At 39.0% G+C, this 18,713-nt stretch overlaps 2 protein-coding genes across 2 annotated transcripts in view; one reads left to right on the top strand and one right to left on the bottom strand.

The window, feature by feature from the left end:
* Nucleotides 1-11,886, bottom strand: part of stx8 (syntaxin 8) — a 41,017-nt gene extending 29,131 nt beyond the window's left edge. Inside the window, exons 1-6 of the mRNA XM_053331860.1 lie at nt 11,782-11,886; nt 11,039-11,138; nt 10,847-10,941; nt 10,484-10,594; nt 7,141-7,274; nt 5,928-6,020 (exon numbers count right to left, since the gene is read on the bottom strand). Coding sequence (XP_053187835.1) covers nt 5,928-6,020; nt 7,141-7,274; nt 10,484-10,594; nt 10,847-10,941; nt 11,039-11,138; nt 11,782-11,798 — 550 coding nt within the window. The 5' untranslated portion in view covers nt 11,799-11,886. The remainder of the gene's footprint in view (nt 1-5,927; nt 6,021-7,140; nt 7,275-10,483; nt 10,595-10,846; nt 10,942-11,038; nt 11,139-11,781) is intronic.
* Nucleotides 11,887-13,291: 1,405 nt separating this feature from the next.
* On the top strand, nt 13,292-18,488 carry LOC128375005 (TBC1 domain family member 24-like). The gene is made up of 12 exons (XM_053335227.1): nt 13,292-13,497; nt 13,656-13,870; nt 13,978-14,239; nt 14,344-14,460; nt 14,942-15,358; nt 15,489-15,728; nt 15,956-16,111; nt 16,628-16,691; nt 16,877-16,975; nt 17,871-17,942; nt 18,057-18,186; nt 18,313-18,488. The coding sequence occupies exons 1-12, from the start codon at nt 13,292-13,294 to the stop codon at nt 18,486-18,488; spliced, it is 2,154 nt and encodes a 717-aa protein (XP_053191202.1).
* The last annotated feature ends 225 nt before the right edge of the window (nt 18,489-18,713 follow it).

Below are 18,713 nucleotides of genomic sequence, written 5' to 3'. Positions count from 1 at the left end.
AAACATTGAATCAATCTTCAACTCTAACCGCGCTGACTTTCTGCCGAGTGCCATCATTAGCACCGTTTATTTGCTCACCGAGCTGTTTCTAAAAGCAGAAGCAAGAGAGAGGGCTGTGCTCTCTGGCATAACTGCTGATGTCACTGTGCTGCCGCCGTAAGTGCCTCTGCCCTCTCACTCTATTGTTTATTTGGAAGTCATTAGTGCTGCCCAACTTGGACCATATATATAATCTGCTGATGCAAAATCAAATCAGTGATCTAATTATTAGACAGTAATGAAAAAGTAAAGTCCATCCATTTTATTAGTGGCTGATTTACTAACAGAGAGGACACTTGGCAAGCAACACACACTTACCTTAAGACTAATCAGGTGACAGAGTGCTTTACCAAAACACAAAAAAAAGTCACAGATTGAGTCACTGCAGCAGCCACATGTTAAATTAAAAGGCCAATGAATTACACATTAAATCCCTTAATAGGAAAAGCAACATAATGGAAGCAACGCACGCAAATGTATTAAATCATTATTACAACTTCAGAAGAATGAGTCCTATTAAAGCAACTGGTTTTGATAGTAATTAAATGGTTTGCTACAGAAGCACTCACTGCCAGTGCCACCATGGAAGCAAACAGCAGGGCACCCTGGATGTCGTGTGGTTAACATGCAGACCATTAAGTGTGATCGTTATGTCCCCCACCAATTCTGATCGAGGGCCTTTATGTTGACATTTCTTGGCAGTGAGCACCATCGCCTGACAATCACCAGTTTTAAACATGATTCCTAAAAGCAGCAGGGTATACATTTAAAACTCTGATAGTTGTTGTTAAACTGCATATTTATATACTATAGATAGGTATTTTGTAAACTAATATTTAAAGTTGTAAGATGAACAGTAAAATGAAAAGACACTCATTTAATTTTGTTGGAAAATCTTCGTCTTAAACCTTTACCATGCTGCTACTGTCTCCCAAAAAAAATGTTTTTCTTATCTATATATCTCAGACATGATCTAAGCACACATGTGGTTAGACCTGCTGCCTTGCCTAAAAGAAAATATCTCTTGGATCCATCTAAAATTTGTTCCAGAAAGTCTCAATCCAAATGACTGTCTGTTTCTCTTCAGTCCCTGACACATACACTTTGTGGTCATTATTACTGTGTTCTCTGTAAAGATAGGAGCTGCTTAGCAATAGCAAGCAGTCCAAGGTATTATTATCAAAGAGAGGAAAAGGGGGACATATAAAGGCCATGGTTGTGACAGTTAATGTAAAATGTGTGGAAACAAATAACACATGGCAGTGACTCGATTCATTTGAATGGTTCATGCATGTATGGTGAACTCTGAAGACCAGATTCAGTTTAGTCAAAAACTCCTGTTGAGTCCCTGAATGGAGGTGGAAAATACTTAAACACATCATTCATTCCTGTGAGTGGTCTAACCTAAATATGAAGCTGTAAGCTCAAGATAAGCAGACTTGAAAACTGATTTGTGCTGTTTGCATCTGTTATTGTCTCCAGGTTTTTCAACACCTCTTAGTTTCCAGCTATCTAGCTAAAGCAAGAGCTTTACCAGTACATGACATATGTCATAGCTGCAGTAACTCACCACCAGTCAAATTCAATTCACAAGATTCAAGAAATCTGATGAATGAGGCAGACGAGGTTTAAACTCTTACCGCCTCTTTTAAAGACCTTCATTTTACTTAGCTAGCAACTGTCTGTCACTCACTAGTACAAGGCATTGACAGCTACTGATGTCATTGTTCCAGGCCACAATCTCAGAAATATCAACACTAATAAAGTGAAATTAATGTTGACTCTTTTTTGGTGGGAAGGGAGACTTCTGCTGATGTAAACAATTTTAGTTGGTAAGTGCTGGACTATTTTCAGCAACATTTAATTTGGAAATGAAAATATACTGATAGTAACATCATGTTAGAAATATCAAAAATCTGATGGCAGCACATAATTTAACTAATTTTAATACCCCCAATAATCACGATTGAATTTCTCTTTATGTTATGACTGGCAAGTAAAATGGGAAAATCTACAGTGTGCAATGGAATAATGTTATGTGCCATAAAGCAGAGACTGAATTTGAAGTAATCGCTGCATACTCGTTTCTGCATTTCAGTCCATTTTGATCCGGTTAAGTCTGAGTCGGGAGTATCTGGGGGGCTCTGGGTTCATCTCTAAACCTCTGAAAAGGGTCATCCTTCTTTGCTGACCTCAGCCGGAACTGTTTCCCCAAAAGGAAATGACTGCAACCTCCACTGCACTTGGGTCATGAGCTAGACTTGAGCAACCAAACTACAAAGAGCTTAATCTATTTATAGGAAAACACTGCCACAGTACAGTGATCAGGGGGAAAAGGAACCCTACAAGACGGAAAGACGCCGAGGTTACACGCCAACTGTCAAGATCAACAAGGTAACTTTTGCCTTTGCCCTGCTTTATAACTTAAAATCCATTTCCTTTGCCTCTCTGAAAACATTAAACTATCCACTTACGTTTTACACTGTCAATTTTGACATTTAATACATGCAAGAAATGCAGCACCTACAAAACTGTCCTAAGCAATAATCCAAGTAATTTAAGTGTTAGTCTTCAAGAAAAACATTCCATACATTTTTTGTATGCAGTATACATTAATTCATTGAGCCTTTATGTATATTATAGTAAGAAAAACAGAACCAGGACAAGCCACACTTACTTCATATCTATGCCCAGTTAATGCTATAATAACAAGGAAATAAAACTTAAGAATACAAAAGTTACGTTCCTCGCATACTCGATTAACTACCGCGGTGAGCTAGAGTGAAGGCTGAGTCTTTAGGGTGGCAGAGCCTAAATAGATAGGGCACAAGACACTCTTTAAAAACACACCTAAATTATATCAAATAAAGTTTTGTTATAAACACAACTGCCATAGCAACAAGACCACTACACTGTAATTTAGTATGCCCGCTAGGAGTGGAGACATAATGTTTCTAATCTCTATTTGTGGTGTGTGTTCAGCAGCACGCACAATACTGGAAGTGAAAACAAACAGAGAGGATGATCACAGTGTTCCATTGACACCATTAAACCATCGCTGATAGAGAGAGGCAACCTGTTAATACGCATGCACATCACACTCTGAAAATATGGATGTTGCTTATTTTTTTTACTTTTTAAAATGAAGCGTAACAAATAAATACTTTATTATATATTATACTATATATATATTATACTATATTATATATACTTTATTTTGTAGGCTTGAGACTTGATCTGAAATTAACTGGAGGTAGAAGGGAGTAATTATTACATTTGATAGCTGAGACTTGACTGCAAAAAAGCATTGCATTTAAAAGCTAGACTACTTCTGTTTGGCACATTGCTTTCCCAGTCAATGCAATTGCTCATGTCTATAGATATTGCACATACTTTTGAAGCAAAAATACCCAAACCTATTTTGACTGTGGGCAGAGCTATCCACTCTCCTCTTAACTTGTCAATTATTCTAAAGAAACCTAAATCAAGCTTAGGGAACTAGGGACTACATAAGCAGCAGGGTTATTATAGTTATAACGAAAACTAAGACTAAAACTAAAACTAGCAATGAAAAAATTATTTAGTTAACTGAAATTAAAATAAAAACTACAATTTAAAAAAAAAACAAAAACAAAATAAAAACTACAATGAACAATGTAAAACTAACTACTGATAGATGAGAGTAAATTTATAGTGATGAGGACTGATGGGAACATTTGTGGGATGCAACTAAAAGGGAGAAATCCCACAAATGTGAAAGTTCATCTTCGTGGTTAAAGATGGTGTCACACATTCTTTACATGCTTTTCAGCTTCTACAAGTCAAGGCTTTCTCTTAATACCTGAAAAACTAAGACTAAGACTAAAACTAAATAAAAACTAAAGTGAAACTAGTCAATTCCTCAAAATAAAAACTAAACTAAAACTACTAAATCACTTGTTGAACTCACTAAAACTAAACTGAAATAAAAAAAGCAAACTGAAAAACTAAAGAAAAATAAAAACTAAAGAAAATTTCAAAACTATAATAACCTTGATAAGCAGTCACTAGAAAGTATTTCTGCAGTTCAGGAATCTACCTCTACATACATGTATCATATATCCCCATTTTCCACCATGTCAGACCAAGACACCAAGATCTCTCCCATAACTCCACATGACATGAAACAGAAGAGACAGAGAGAGAGAGGGAAGATGGTGGAACAAGAAATTGGAGGAAAAAAAATGGTTATACAATAAATTACTGTTGAAGAGAGGCAAAGGAGAGCAGCAGTGAGATGAGAGATGGAGGGGCAGCAAAGGTCCCACAAACAAAAGAAATACAGGGAGGTAAAGAAAAGCTGCGGAAGGCCTGAGCTCTGCAGGACCTGTGAATCATTGCCTGGTGTCAGCAGGCCTTATGAACCTGAAGCTTGGCCATAAATTGTGGAGCAAGATCCAGAGAAGACTGTGAGACTGAGGACATTCTACCCTTTTCTACTATCTAGGTAACCCTGGGGACTGATTACATTGCATGCAACATGATTATTTTCTAAAAAAAATATCTTATCATTATCTAATTGGTTACCATACCAAGATGTGCTCGGGGGAACAAACAGGTGGAAATGTGTGCAGCCTTCTATAAATCTGCACAGTTTGAGGTTTCAACATATGGAAGCGATTACAGTACCCACAAGTGACATAGATATTTTTGGCCATTACAGAAATAAAGAGTTGAGTTCCTATCAAATTTATATTCAAGAGTCATGTGCAGTTTATACATGGGAGTGGTGACAAGCAAAATCATTGGACTCCTTGCTCACTTGCAGTGAAACTGGTGTAATTCTCAGTAACAGCTCTCACATCACCCATTCAGGTTTGTATTATTGGAAACACTGACATCAAGCTGAAAAAAAAGGGCAGAAAAACATGCCAGTGGGAGCATTAGAGCAATGATCCGTCTCTAGTTCAATAAGGTAACAGGAGAGCAGGCTAAAACAATCAGCTTTCCTTTCTTTCTCTTCCTTTCTCCCATCACTGCCAACCAAAAAAAAAAAAAATCAGCCAAACATCTGCCATTTCTTCCCAGCAGAAGGGAAGGTCGTTTGTTTCCACTCCGAGATCACTCAGTTATTCAACCTCTGGACTTGTTTGGGTACAACTGCTCAGACAGGATATTACAAGATAGTACAACGCCTTCTTTTCCCAACTGGAAGCTGGTAATCGGCAAAAACAGACAACTGCCTATAAAGTAGGTGTGTGATAAAATTTCCAGACAAACAGCTAGTTATTTCTAAAGGACAAAAAGTCAATTAGAAAATCCATCAAAATTAAGAATATTCTAATACGTTAACAGCGTTAAAGATAGCCCCACACAATCAGAATACCAAACAGAAACACATGTGTACATCCCTTCTGTAAGACAACAACCTCAAGTAACCTAAAGTACCACCTGTCTGACCAGAAAAATAGTCTGTGCTCCATTGTGTATAGCCCATTCTACCTGTGATGGAAGCTATTTATGGACTGATGCATTTAGCCAGAAATAACTCAAAAGCACCATTAGCTTGGCGCAGATCTGATTCCAGAACACAAAACTCTTTTCAGTTTTTTCCAACGTCTTTAAGTAGCATGAAGAAAGATCTATTTTCTCTGTGAGACTTAGGAAAAAGGTTAACAGAAATTAAGTCAGTCCATGGCTGTGTGTGTGTGTGCGTGCATGTGTCTGCTTGATACTGACTATGTCATGGTCATTGGTGTGAGGGAGTATCACTGTCCAACAAGTTACATGAGGCCAGTCGTTCCATTGTTGAACAAGTATGTCTGATCACTTTCACACAGTGGTGCGTAGTATGTCTGGAATTCTTCTGACGAATACGTACAAAAAAACACATGCACGTTCAACTTTACCATTGTGTTCATCCAGCTCGTTTCCAATCTCCTGTCCCATTATCTTCTGTCGGCTGATGACAGCTGCTAGTGCATCCAAGCCTGCATCTTGGGCTGAGAACAGAAAGGAAAGAACATTTCAAATACTTGAATAGGAGACACAGAGAGACAGAACTAACTTTATGCAGCGCCATAAAACATGACGGAAATGTATTAGTCAATGTGATTATCAATACACTTATCCACCTACAACTCTATTTCAAATTAAGCAGGTGGGAATGAGAAACAATAAAGACATGCTGCAAACTCTGTTGAAAAAAATCCAATTGTATGGCAAGAGCAATTACAGTAGAACTACACTGTACTTGTGATATAATGAGTTAACTATTTGGGAAATGGGAATGACAGGCTGTTGGGGTCCAACTCAGCTCAGTACCACATGTGAGTCATTCAGTACTTTACCCCACTCAGCTTTACTCCTGTTATTTCAACTGCAGCAGGCCAAGGTGGATAGGAAAAACAGTGCAGCTGAAGAGTAGAGATTTGGCCTCTGTAGGTCTCCCAAGTTTGACACGCTCTCTACCACAGAAATTCTTTATGACCGCAGGTTCAGGCACTCACCATTACCCCAACTCCATCAGAAATCCCACTGGGGACTAGAAACCTCCATGTGGTTTGGTTTCACTGTCTTAACAGGAATCTCTGATCCCAAATTGAAAATAACCAGAGCCATAATGGAGACATAGAAATGAAGTGTCACATAGATTCAGGTGAACTGATGTCTGGGTGTTCGAGTCATGTCAAAGTCACTACGGAAACGCTTACAGTTGGCTTACAGTATATCTTCTGGATGTGAACTATAATGACCACCACAATGTAGATCCACATGTTACTACTAGTTAAACACAATACATGTACTGTCCCGAATGTTTTTATTTTGTTTGTTTTTTCTACCAATTGCATATTCTCTCCAATCAAACTTCCTGTGCTCTTTTGTGTTTCACTGAAAAAGCATCAGAGTTGCAAATAGGCACAAATATGATTTACATATATTATTCCAGAGATGCTGTATACTTTCAAAAAAAGGTTTTATCAAAAAGCAAAAGAACATAAGAGCATACTTGAAAAAGAAGTTTGTTTAATCACACAATAGAAATATAATGTTACCCCAGAAAGACTAGCAATGTATTTTTTTTTTTTGTATGTTTGCTGTAATTCAATCCTGTGTGATTACCTTCAATGACTCGCTGTTGCTGCTGTTTGATCTCTCCAAAAGTCAGCCCCTTGGTGTCCTCTGATTCGTTGATCAGCCATGGGTTGACAGCAACTCCTCCACTCGTTCCTGCCCCTCCGCCCATTAGCGTCGACCTTTTAAAACATCATAATGACAATTCTAAAATGTTTCAATGGGGCTCATCAAGTTTTTGTTAGAAAACAAGAAGAATGTCATACACCAACTAAAAAAATGTTGGAAACCATGAAATCACTATTCTAACCCAGAAGAAGAGCAACATGATCAAAGATAAATCATACGACAGTGCACTACAACTGAAAGTAGGTTGCAAAAGTGCTCTTTTTGTATGTCAATCACCATTTCAGCATACAAGCCTACAACGCTCATCACGCATCAGTGACTTTTAACTATGTAAGTAACAGCTTATATGCCTGATTGAGATATGATTACAATGCACGTCTGTAAAATCTTTACAGAAAACACATCTGTACAAGGCATGTTCCTTTTGTAATATTGTACACATTTGAACATTTATGACAGCAAAACCCCTCACATCACAGGAAAAAGAAAAGTGTTTATTTACTCGTTTTGTCTTTTAGGTTTGTTGAATGATTGAAAAATGCCTGGTTAGCTTGTGCAGCCTGTAAACAGTAAATTTTAATCTTTCACAGGATTGTGGATTGCCGGGGTGGTTTTCGCCGACAAAGGGACAGACCAGAGAGTTCTGCACTGTACTGTGCTGTGCTAAACACTGCTGTGTGGTTTAAAGCTATTCTTCTGCTAATGGCTTAAAGCTGTGTCTTAGACCCCCCCTGTGGCTGTCTTGTGGTGACAGGCTCAGGGTCTCTGTGTGAGGCTGGATTTAAGTATGTCTGCTGAGAGCAAGTCGTCTGCTGGTCAAGCCCAGGAAAAGTGACCCGAGCCATATGTAGGCCCATCAGTGACTAGTGGAAGGTTTTATATGCAGCAGCAAAAGGACTTTTTTGGTGTGGCATGGGCTACACATAAAACTACTCTTATCTCATGCATCTCATTATGTGTTGACTATTTCAAGCTGCTTTTGAAGTGTTTGGTAAAGCTTTGTCGACAGTTCACAATGCTGCTGGCTGAGGCTGATACCATCAGAGGAGTAGGTAAGACAAGGCATTCAGTCTAATCTCTCTGACATGTTTGATTACTATGAGACTGTGTGCCAGCCCTCTATTTCCTCCATGCAAGTGCCCAGTGTGTGAAGATCCAATTAACCAGTCAGTGGGGAGCGCCAAAATCAGTCAGGCACATCTCTTGGCAGCCATAAAGCACTAGGCTGCCGCCACTGGGGCCTAAGCACCCAGGTCCTGACTGAGTGACTTGGACAGGCGAGATTTAACTAATTACAACTATTTCCAGTGCGATCAAATACAAAGGAAAGGTTAGTGAATAATTGAGGAAAGGTGGGTCCGAGGGGCTATGGGGTGAACTGAGCCTTCAAATCAGGGCGCCATGTCTTCCTTTTGCTTAGTCTGAAATAGAGATGCTTAAAATGTATTGTTTCGGGGATAGATTAAAGACCCCATCTACGACCTCCAGCCCTTTTCTCCTATCCAAAATTCTCACTGGAAAAAAAAAAAAAGAAAAAAAAAAACAACGGCTTAGATTATCCAAGCATGGTCAATCCACCAACCCAACCCCCGCCCCCCCCCCCCCCTCCCCACACACACACACACACACACACACACACACACACACACACACACACACGCACGCACACACACGCACACACACACACACATTCTGTCCCCAGAGACCACACAGTGGGAATTGGTCCTACCCACAAATCCAAATTACCCACCACGTATCACCATTAAAGCTAGGTCTCATTGAACAAACTAAAAACCATATGACCACATGATTACGGTTTGCCAAGTTAATTTATTAGAAAATGTTGAGATTTTTTCTTTTTTCTCAGTTTTTTTACAGAGCCTTTTATGTAATTGGGTGTGTGGTCTGTAAAAAGATGAAAGCCTGTGCAAAGCACCGCTAAGTAGATCAATCCCAAAACCAAAACCAAACCTTATGAAAGATATCAGAGAAAGACAGGTCTCCTATGAAAGGCATTTATTAACAAATTCTACTTATCTGATCAAAAGTGATGCTTGGTGTCATTCTACTGTCATTTCAGTTACTCCTCAAGCAATTATATATGGCCACAAATCAGACATACTGTACAGTAGAGGAACTGAGCCTCTAGAATATTTTAAAAAACGCATGTAGGTGCCAAGTACAAACCACTCATAACACACACATATCAGCTTGGAGGAAGTCAACAACATGACACCATTTCCTCTTCCTGTCCAAACAAATATCACCTAGACAGCACAAGGTCAACCCTTAAACAAAGTAATGACTGCCTGCTGCCTGAAGTTTCCTTAGCTGTCACATTGACATTGACATCAGATGATGAAGAGGATATGAGTTTTGGCATCCCGCTTTTTGATTAGCTCCATTAATGATCAGTGGAGAGTTATGAACCGTAAACCCAGTCCTTCCGAACTTCTTTATCAAAACACACACATTTGTACATTCATACGCATGTACGATTGTGTGAGTGTCGATTTTGGGAGGTGCCAAATGTGTGATCAGCAGTGCGAGGCGAGCAGACCTCTTAATGAAAAAGAATCAGCTATGAAGTTAAGCGCCCTGTCAAAATGGCTGACAGACAAACTTCCTTCCGAATGATAGCACAGAGAGAGGTCATGGCACATGGGTCACACCGGATGTACAAAGACTTTCACAAAAAGTTAGTAACTGGTGACATATCATCAAAGCAGAGCTCTGAGCTTATGACCTCTCTGGTCAAGGACATAGGCAAGAGGATGAGGATTCATTATTTTTAATTGGACAACCACCGCTAGATGTTTAAAAAAAAGGGGAAAAAATCATAAAATGATGCCCCGGAAGCTTGTTTTGACTGTACTGACACTGACTGAGAGTGAAATATTCCAGAATTTTCTAGAGGAATTTTAAATGAAAGTGTTCTGAGGAAGCAAAGACTAACGGCTAATTGAGAACAGGTTGTTTGATACAACACAATGATTCTGAAGATTTAGAAACAATAGTTCATACATTTAATGGAGGGTTTAAGCTGTGTTGAAGAGTGTCCAAAGTGGACATGAACAATTTACTAAATCCCCACCAGCTACATAAGTTATAAGGACAACATTTTATTTGAATTTAAGTATCAAATTCATCATAAATATTCTAAGATTTAGCGACACTTTTGAAATTAGGATGTAGGGGTTTTGCAAACACACACTTTCTTAACTTACACTTATTATTAATTTAGGATGAAATAATTTGATACCTGGATGGTTCAGACTCCGTGATGTCTCCTTTAAAAGTGGCATTAAGCTGTTTATCCCTGGTTAGAAGGTCATCAATAAGGTTCTGCCTCCTGTCAGCTTCTGACTGCATTCTGATGAGGTCATGTTAAGGTCTTGAAAAAAAAGGTCTAAATAGCTTAAACCACCTTCAGTGATATTAGTCTGACATTGTGTCAGTTTGGAATTAACCAATGATTAGGGCCTTTTTCAAAACACTCTAATGCCCTCTATAGGAACACAGCTGTCACTACAAACCAGAAAATCCCTCCATCCCAAAATGTAATCTCAGTCTCATGACCTCCACTGCTTGTGGAAGCAGATTGTTTGGTCAGAGGAAAGGATACATGCGCCGAGATGATGAGGCTCGTAACAAACTCTCTTTGAGCTGGGAAATATTCTGTTTGAGCTTCTGCAGTGATGCCCGTAGTGTCATGTTGATCTGAAAAGACAGGAGATAGTCATGCCAGCTGATTACTAGAGAAACCTGACTATTTCAGCAATGTCAATGTAAATTATCTATCACAGTAACAACTTACCTTTGCAGGGTTTCCCCCTGTTCTCTGCTGCCTGTTTCGTTCATGGATGTTTTCTGCTATTTCCTGTGCCAGGCGACAAGTGGCATCATAATTTTGTGACCTACAGAACAATGAATGTCATAAAATTACATTGGCAACATAGAGAGAGTCCTGTTAAAATGAGAAATACATTAGTAATGAATGCAACAATGCAGTGGCTCATTGGATAAGTCTATTGTATACATTGAGAATAATTTGCTACTCTGTTTTCTCTGCTGTTTTAAAACCTAATATGATAGTGGCTAGTTGTTGTTTTGTTAGTTTCAGAGGTATGAACAGGCTGAATAAACACCCCTGACAGCTTCAACAGTTTGAGCTGATGTATTACATTGTAGATGTTTAGTTATTTTATTTGAATGTAGTTAAGTGCAATGTTTAAGAAGCTCCAGTCTGACATACATCATGTGACATTTTAGCATTCCCTTTCTACCTCTTTCGTTTTCACCAACGTAACAGAGTTTTAACCCGAATAGCAAAAAAAAGGGTGTAACGTTTTTATCCCGACACGTAAAGGACATTAAAATGCTGTTGTTGTTACAGCTTGTTGAAAACAGTGCTGGTAAATGACTGGATAACGTCAAGCTTTAAAGGGAAGAGCTAGCAGTATTGGCGAGCAGGATGAGGAAACAGTATCAGGACTTGAAGTTATTAACGCTATTTGCTGTCGTTAATTAATCCGTCGAGCCCCCGAATTAATTACTTACCATGTATCCTGAGACATTTTGATAAACGTTGGTTTTAAAGAGAGAAATACACTTAATTTGGACCATCCGGCAGTAATAATCTCCAGCAGACGGTTTCTTGTTTGGGTGTGACGTCACTACGGCGCACTACGAGGAACAATTTACATAAAGACCGAAAAGCAGAAAAACAGCAGGCAACTGAAAATCATACAAGGGTATTATATATATTATATTAAAATTATATATAAACAAACAGATTACTTTGTCAATGTAGAGGACTTTTGGTCATAGTTTGTTGTTATGGTCCAAATGAAATTGAGATTAGAAGTGGGTGTGTAATTCAAATGGCTAAAACCACATTTTCACAAACACATGCACTGTCTTTGTAACTGTGGGCAAATACACAGGCTAAATCAATGAAACATTTGACATTACAATATACAGTAGCCTGGGGAGCACAGCTCAGGTAATGGAAGAACATTTGATCAATATCAATGTTAGGTCTCAGCACAGCAATAGTTTTAAAATACCTTAAGATAACCCTTTTTCTATTGCAGGCAAATTAAAAAAGATGACTGTGCCCAATATCTTAATTAATCGAATTGTATTCAACCTTAATGATATCTGTGTTTTAATATTTTTCGTCCTTTACATTAAACTCAAAGTACAAGTAAGAATTGTTATTGCCTCGGCCTTTATGGAAATTAACATGAAAAAAACAAAAGCACACCTACATTACTACTATTCTTCACTCATGGGACTAAATAATTTGTTTTTCAGCTCCATTACATGTGGGGCCCACATAGGAGATATGTAATGTGTACATAAGGTGTAATGTTTCATAACCAAACAACGGTTGTGTTTAGATCAAAACATATCTGTTGTGCAGAATAATAACCTTTGGAAGATTTCTCGGAATTCACCCAGTTGACGTGCTGATGTAACGCATCAAGTAGTTTCTGAGAAAGATCAACATCTACTGCGTAATTACCCTTACTGTATATTTCTGATGACCTTATTCTGAATGATAAATGTTATGATAGGTTTACCTGTAAAATCATTTTACATTTTAAATGTGTTCAAACATCTTAATTGCAATAGGAATGAAGTATCTATTGTAGATTGTACACCATGTGTGTAACTTCTGACAGTGACATACAGTACGTGGTAATGAGCAGAACTATTTAAAGGACACTTGGTCAATATTTAACTGTATTTTGTCATGTGGGTCTGGAAATTCTTAGCACTTCTTGGCACTTTGGTTTTGATTATGCTATGAGAGTGAATCAGTTACTTCTGAGAAGGAGATGATGCATATGTTGACACTATATGGAGTTCAAACAAGAAAATAAGTGGAATTGTTCACTTTCAGTGCCTGAAATCACCACAAACAAACCATGCCACTATGCTTGTCTCACATGTCCCCGCCCACACTCTTATATAAAGCCCACATCCACAGAATGTGCAGCTATACAAACAGGAGACATTTTACTTTCAAGCTTGAATTTCGTTGAAGAAAAGGGGACTTGAGATGATTCATGTTTCAAGAACACCGGAGTTCTCCAATTGTGGAAACCTGAATTCAGTCTCAATACATACATCCTCTGACCAAGGCATGAACTCTATGGCAGGAGACAGAAGCAGACAGAGGTCTCAATCCTACTATAATGCAGATGACAAAAAGAATTATGGTCTGCAAACACAGACAGAGGAAACCCATCTGAGACCTCGTTCCAGGTATGTTTTCAATTCTGTTAATGATAACGTGGATTTAAATGTGTGATACGAATGTGGCAAAATTTTATGGCAGGCAAACAATTCATTACACAAAAATGTTCTCAACAAGGTCATGATTATTACTGAATACATAATTAATACAATGATCTGCCTTCTAGGTCATTTTACAGTTATGAGACATCAGACCTTCACTCCAACTATGACATGGGAAGCTTTGACAGGTCCAGTCCATTGAGACAGAGGGCAAGCTCCCTACTGCAGTATCAAATGAACAAAAAAGAGAAAAGAGAAGGGGGTGGGGGTGGTGTTTCAATCTCCCCCAAGAAGTCTAAGTCTAAGCAAAGCAAGCACTCAACTTCAAGAGAACTTCATGGTACTGAAATAGTTTTCTATAATGGCATGTAGATTTTTACAAAATTTGATTATTTTTGAACATTTTAAAAAAGCAACAAAAACATGATTTATGCTCATCTTATTCAGGCAGTAAAGGCAGCCTGAAATCAGTGTCCATGATGACCATCTCTGAGTCAGACAACTGGGAGATATGCTCCAGCTCTGGGATGAAGTATGGACAGTTTGTGGACTGGGAGAAGATTGATCCTGAAGCGGCAGAGAGATACCAGCAGATCCTGAAAAGTGGACATCAGCAGCTGAAAACTATGGGCCGACAGGGATTCTGGGCCATGCCCCATACACTGAGGGCCAAAGCTTACTACCACATCATCCACAGCATCAATTCCAGGTTAACACTGTCTTGCTGAATATCATAAATTCAATTTTGAGACGGTGTATGCATGTTAATAGAACTAGAACATGAATGAATGTGGACTGTTGTTAAATCTGCAGTGGGTCCGTCATGCCAGACAGAGAAGTCTACTATGAACTGGCCAAGAAGCACTTTGGAGAAAAGAACATAAGCACCCACCCGGTCCCAGTGTTCATGGAGGCTGGAGAAATACCCAGGTAATTTTATGGGACCATGGTAGGAATACCATAGATCACATCAATTTATATCCATTTCATGAATTTGTACTTTGAAGGCCCAAGCTACAGCAAAGAGTTTTTTGGATTTTTGGAAAATCTTAAGCCTAATGTCAAAGTAAACAAGCAATATGCATGTACAATAAGTACTTTCACAGTAAAGCCACTAAAAATGGTCCACCTACAGTGATATAACTTTTTGGATAGGGAATCCCATGATAAAAATAGTCAGAGCTATGCTTCAAGTATTGAATTATGTCCATTGATTCGCCACCAATGGCTATACTTGGGTTTCTCTTCTCTGTTTTCCCAATTTGTAACAGTGTGATCAGACATAACCATGTATACATCAAGGTTGAAGACCTTGAAAAATAGAAAATGATTTTATCTGGTGCACATATCGTGTGCTGCACCAGATGGGAATATCACTGAATGAATTGTTGCATGTTTTTCTCTTATCCAGATACTGCCTCAACAAAGCTGGCCTGAACTCTGTTAAAAAGATCCTTCTTTGCCTATGCAAATACTTCCCAGACATGAACTTCTGCCCCATCCTTCCTGCCTTGGTCTCCCTCCTTTTACACTTCAGCCAGGATGAAGCTGAGTGTTTTTACAGTGTGTCCCGACTGATTTGCTACAATGACCCCAACAAGCGGTACATTGACCAGACCTTCCTGACCTACCGCGCTTCATGTATGACCTTCGGAGATCTTGCCAACAGGTGTTGCAGAGGCATCCGTAAGCTGATTGCCAGTTCTCACCAGAACCTTTTTGAGTTTTACTCTGACTGGATCATGTGGATCTTTGCTGATCTTCCATTCACATATGCCATTAGAGTATTGGATGTTTACCTGTTGGAGGGCTACAAGGTTCTCTACAGGTTTGTGGCAGCTTTGTTTTCACATGTAAAAAAATCCAAAACAAAACAAAAAACATTAAACCCGATTGTGGTTTCTCACTTCACACAATTCACATAAAGGATAAAAATATTTTTAAATTATTCTTTGTAGGGTGGCATTGGCTTTGCTCAGCCTCTACAAAGTATCTGTATCGTCTCGAGTTGCAGATGTGGAGGACTTCAGAACAGATATGAAAAGGTTTGTGCAGAATGTTGCTCGCCACTGCACAGCTGAGGATCTTCTGGAAAGGGCCTGCATGGTTCCAATTGCCACAAGGAGAGAGCTCAACCTCCTCTTCAATGCCAATAAAGACTCCCTCATGCAAAAAGGTGTAAGCATCCACCAGAAGAGGTGGGTGAAAATGGAAATTTAAACAAAGTTTATTTAGATATAGAAAAAGATAATAGCCAGTGAGAGGTATATTTGTAAGAGAAAATTCCCAAATACAAGAAAAAAAATCAGTTTCAGATCATTTTCTAATAAGCTATAAAGTAATCATGTCGGGTTTGTCATGGGGTACAGCAGTTACCTTACTTAATGTCATATTCTCACCAAAGCTATTTTTTATGTTCCTAAAGGCAGTCAGTCGATTCAGTGGACTTTAACAACTTCAGCTCCGGTGTTGTGACAGGGACAGAGATGAGAGTCATCTGGGCCTGGATACCCGAGCGCTTTGCCCTCTTCAGTCCTATTAGGTTGTTTAGTACAGCTGAACATGGAAGAAGTCTTGCTTCGTAAGTAACCTTTGTATGTTCACCAAGTGAGGAACCACCTGTGATACTGAGAGTTAATAAGACATTGCTGCACAAACATTTACAACAATTCACAACAGTTATGGCTATTGATGTTTCTTTCATATAAAAAATCCTATTCATAGTCATATATTTTATTTTTCCTGTACATACACACATTATTAAATGAGGTCAGGTCATTATGGATCAATAATTGAACAACATGTCTTGGCAAGGAAAAATGTTAGTTACGTAACAGAAAGACAGAGTGTGTTTTCACTGTAAACATGTTTGCTTTGAGTGACAGTGAAGTGACGTTCAGTTCAGAGGCAAATGTTTCTTATGCTGAAAAATGTCTCAAAAATGAAAATAAAAAGTTAATACTTTTTTTTTCTTTAATATAAATAAACATGACAAAATATGACAAAAAGTATACCTCTGGGGTCTGCAGGTACACTAGTCAGTGGGATTAAGGTTAAAGGTGTATTATCACACTTTTTTTGTCTTTTCTCTTTATAGATTTTATTCCCAGGTGGAGGGACACGAACCAGCAGTCTTGATTATCAGAACTGTGGATGAAGAGGTGATATGAGAAAACATATTGAATATTGACATATATCTGATAATTTCTCTATTCATCAGTCATGTGCATTTCCATTTTGTTGGGCCTAATCTATAAACCTAGGGTATCTTAATGATAATAATCATGATAATTTGTTGATGGAATAAATGTTGTATGGTGCTAAAATATTAGTATTTCTTTCTCAGGTCTTTGGTGCCTTCTTATCAACAGATGTGACCGAAAGAAGAAAGCATGACTCTGATGAACTTGCATATTTTGGAACTGGGGAATGTTTCGTTTTCACAGTGAGACCATTTCCTGCCTTCTTTTGCAAATATTCAACTCCAAGCAGAATTAAGTCAGTCATTAAGTAATTTTGGGTCAACGTCATAATCATTCATAGGAATGTCTCTTAACCAGTACTTAAGTGTAGGGATGTCCGATATTATCGGCCCTCCGATATTATCGGCCCTTCGATATTATTGGCCGATATTTACTTAAAAATGTAATATCGGGAAGCATGTGACATTTACCGGTGCACGCTTGATGACGTATACCAAACAACAACATGCTAGACTCGTGGGTAGCTAACCGTGGCTAATCGTGGCTAACAAGTTCATAGCGTCCACCGCCATGTACACGAACACACAAACAGAAACGAGGTTTACCTCCTCGTTGTCATTTTCTCTGTTATGTTTTCGTCGAGTCGCCTTTGTGACGTCACTGCCAGAGTCCAGTCCTATCTAGGTCCTATGGAGACACAACAGCTGAGAGGAGCGTGTGAGAGGACTTCCTGTAAAGGTCCCGCCTCCAGAAACGGTGCTTATGTCTGTGGTTAGTGTGTCTACGGATAGTAAATGATGCAGAGCAGCATAATAAATATGGCAGTGACATATTGGAACTTTTTTCCATAACCTAAGTTGAAGTTGAACAGACACTGTTTACATTCGGAAAGCCATGTTGCATTTATGTTTGCATCCAGTGGGGCTTCACAAATGAGGCATAATGTGTTAATTCCACAATAGGAGATATGTTATGTTGTTACCTAACAGTTCTGGTGTAAAAAGCCTGAATATATTGGTATCGGGTGATATCGGTATCCGAAATTAAGAGTTGGGGAATATCGGATATCGGCAGAAAAGTCAATATCGAGCATCCCTACTTAAGTGTATTAAGCAATAAATATAATTACTCTTTCAGCTTCGTCCCAGCATGGAGCGCTACCAGCAGGCTATGGTCAACATCATGACCAGAAGAGCTTGTCCTCAGCAGGTTCGACCCAGCAGCGGCGTCTTCTCCCAGGTGTCCAATAGTGGGAGCTCCCCCATCATTTCCACCACTGTCAAGGCCATCACAACCCTGACATGCCCTGCTGGCACCCCTCAGGACCCCAGCTACCTGACAATCCCCTTCACTGCCCCATCAGGGAAACCCATGAATGCCAAAGACCCAAAGACAGCCAAGGAACAAGAAGCATCCATGTTCATAGCAGGCAGTTTCAATCAGCTCATTATTGGTATGTCCCGTGAATAAAGACTAGGGTTTTAAGAGAAGAAATAGCTGTTTCAAGGCACTGATGTTGGCATATGAATTGCTGACAGTATCTATGAAATCCTGATGTATACTGTGTTTCTTCTCTCAGGTGGTGATGGGGGGCATGCTGTCTGCCTACAGGAAGACCTAGAGGGAGGATACACAGAGCATTGTGACACATTCAAGAGCAACCCACTCTGCAAGAGACACTTCAAGATCCAGTCTCTGGAAGTGTGGGGCATCCAGAACTCTATTTCCTTTACTCACTGTTTTAACTCTCAGTAAATTAACAGGGGAGTAAAACGGAGAGCAGCTCTGTAACTTTGTGTCATTAGGGCAATATTTTTTTCTTAGTGCTCTATGCTTGGACTTGCTTTGTATTTAACTTACAAATATTTATTGTGTGAATTCATATTTATACACACATTATGGAGCAAGATGTTACTTGTCTACATAACAAGTGTATTTGTATGGCCTAATATCACATGACTTACTGGACTTTACAAGCCC

Source organism: Scomber japonicus, chromosome 2 (genome assembly GCF_027409825.1).
Source record: "Scomber japonicus isolate fScoJap1 chromosome 2, fScoJap1.pri, whole genome shotgun sequence".
In the NCBI taxonomy this organism is placed as follows: domain Eukaryota; kingdom Metazoa; phylum Chordata; class Actinopteri; order Scombriformes; family Scombridae; genus Scomber; species Scomber japonicus.
The sequence above is the reverse complement of the archived record's forward strand: the minus strand, read 5'-3'. Positions and strand labels throughout refer to the sequence as shown.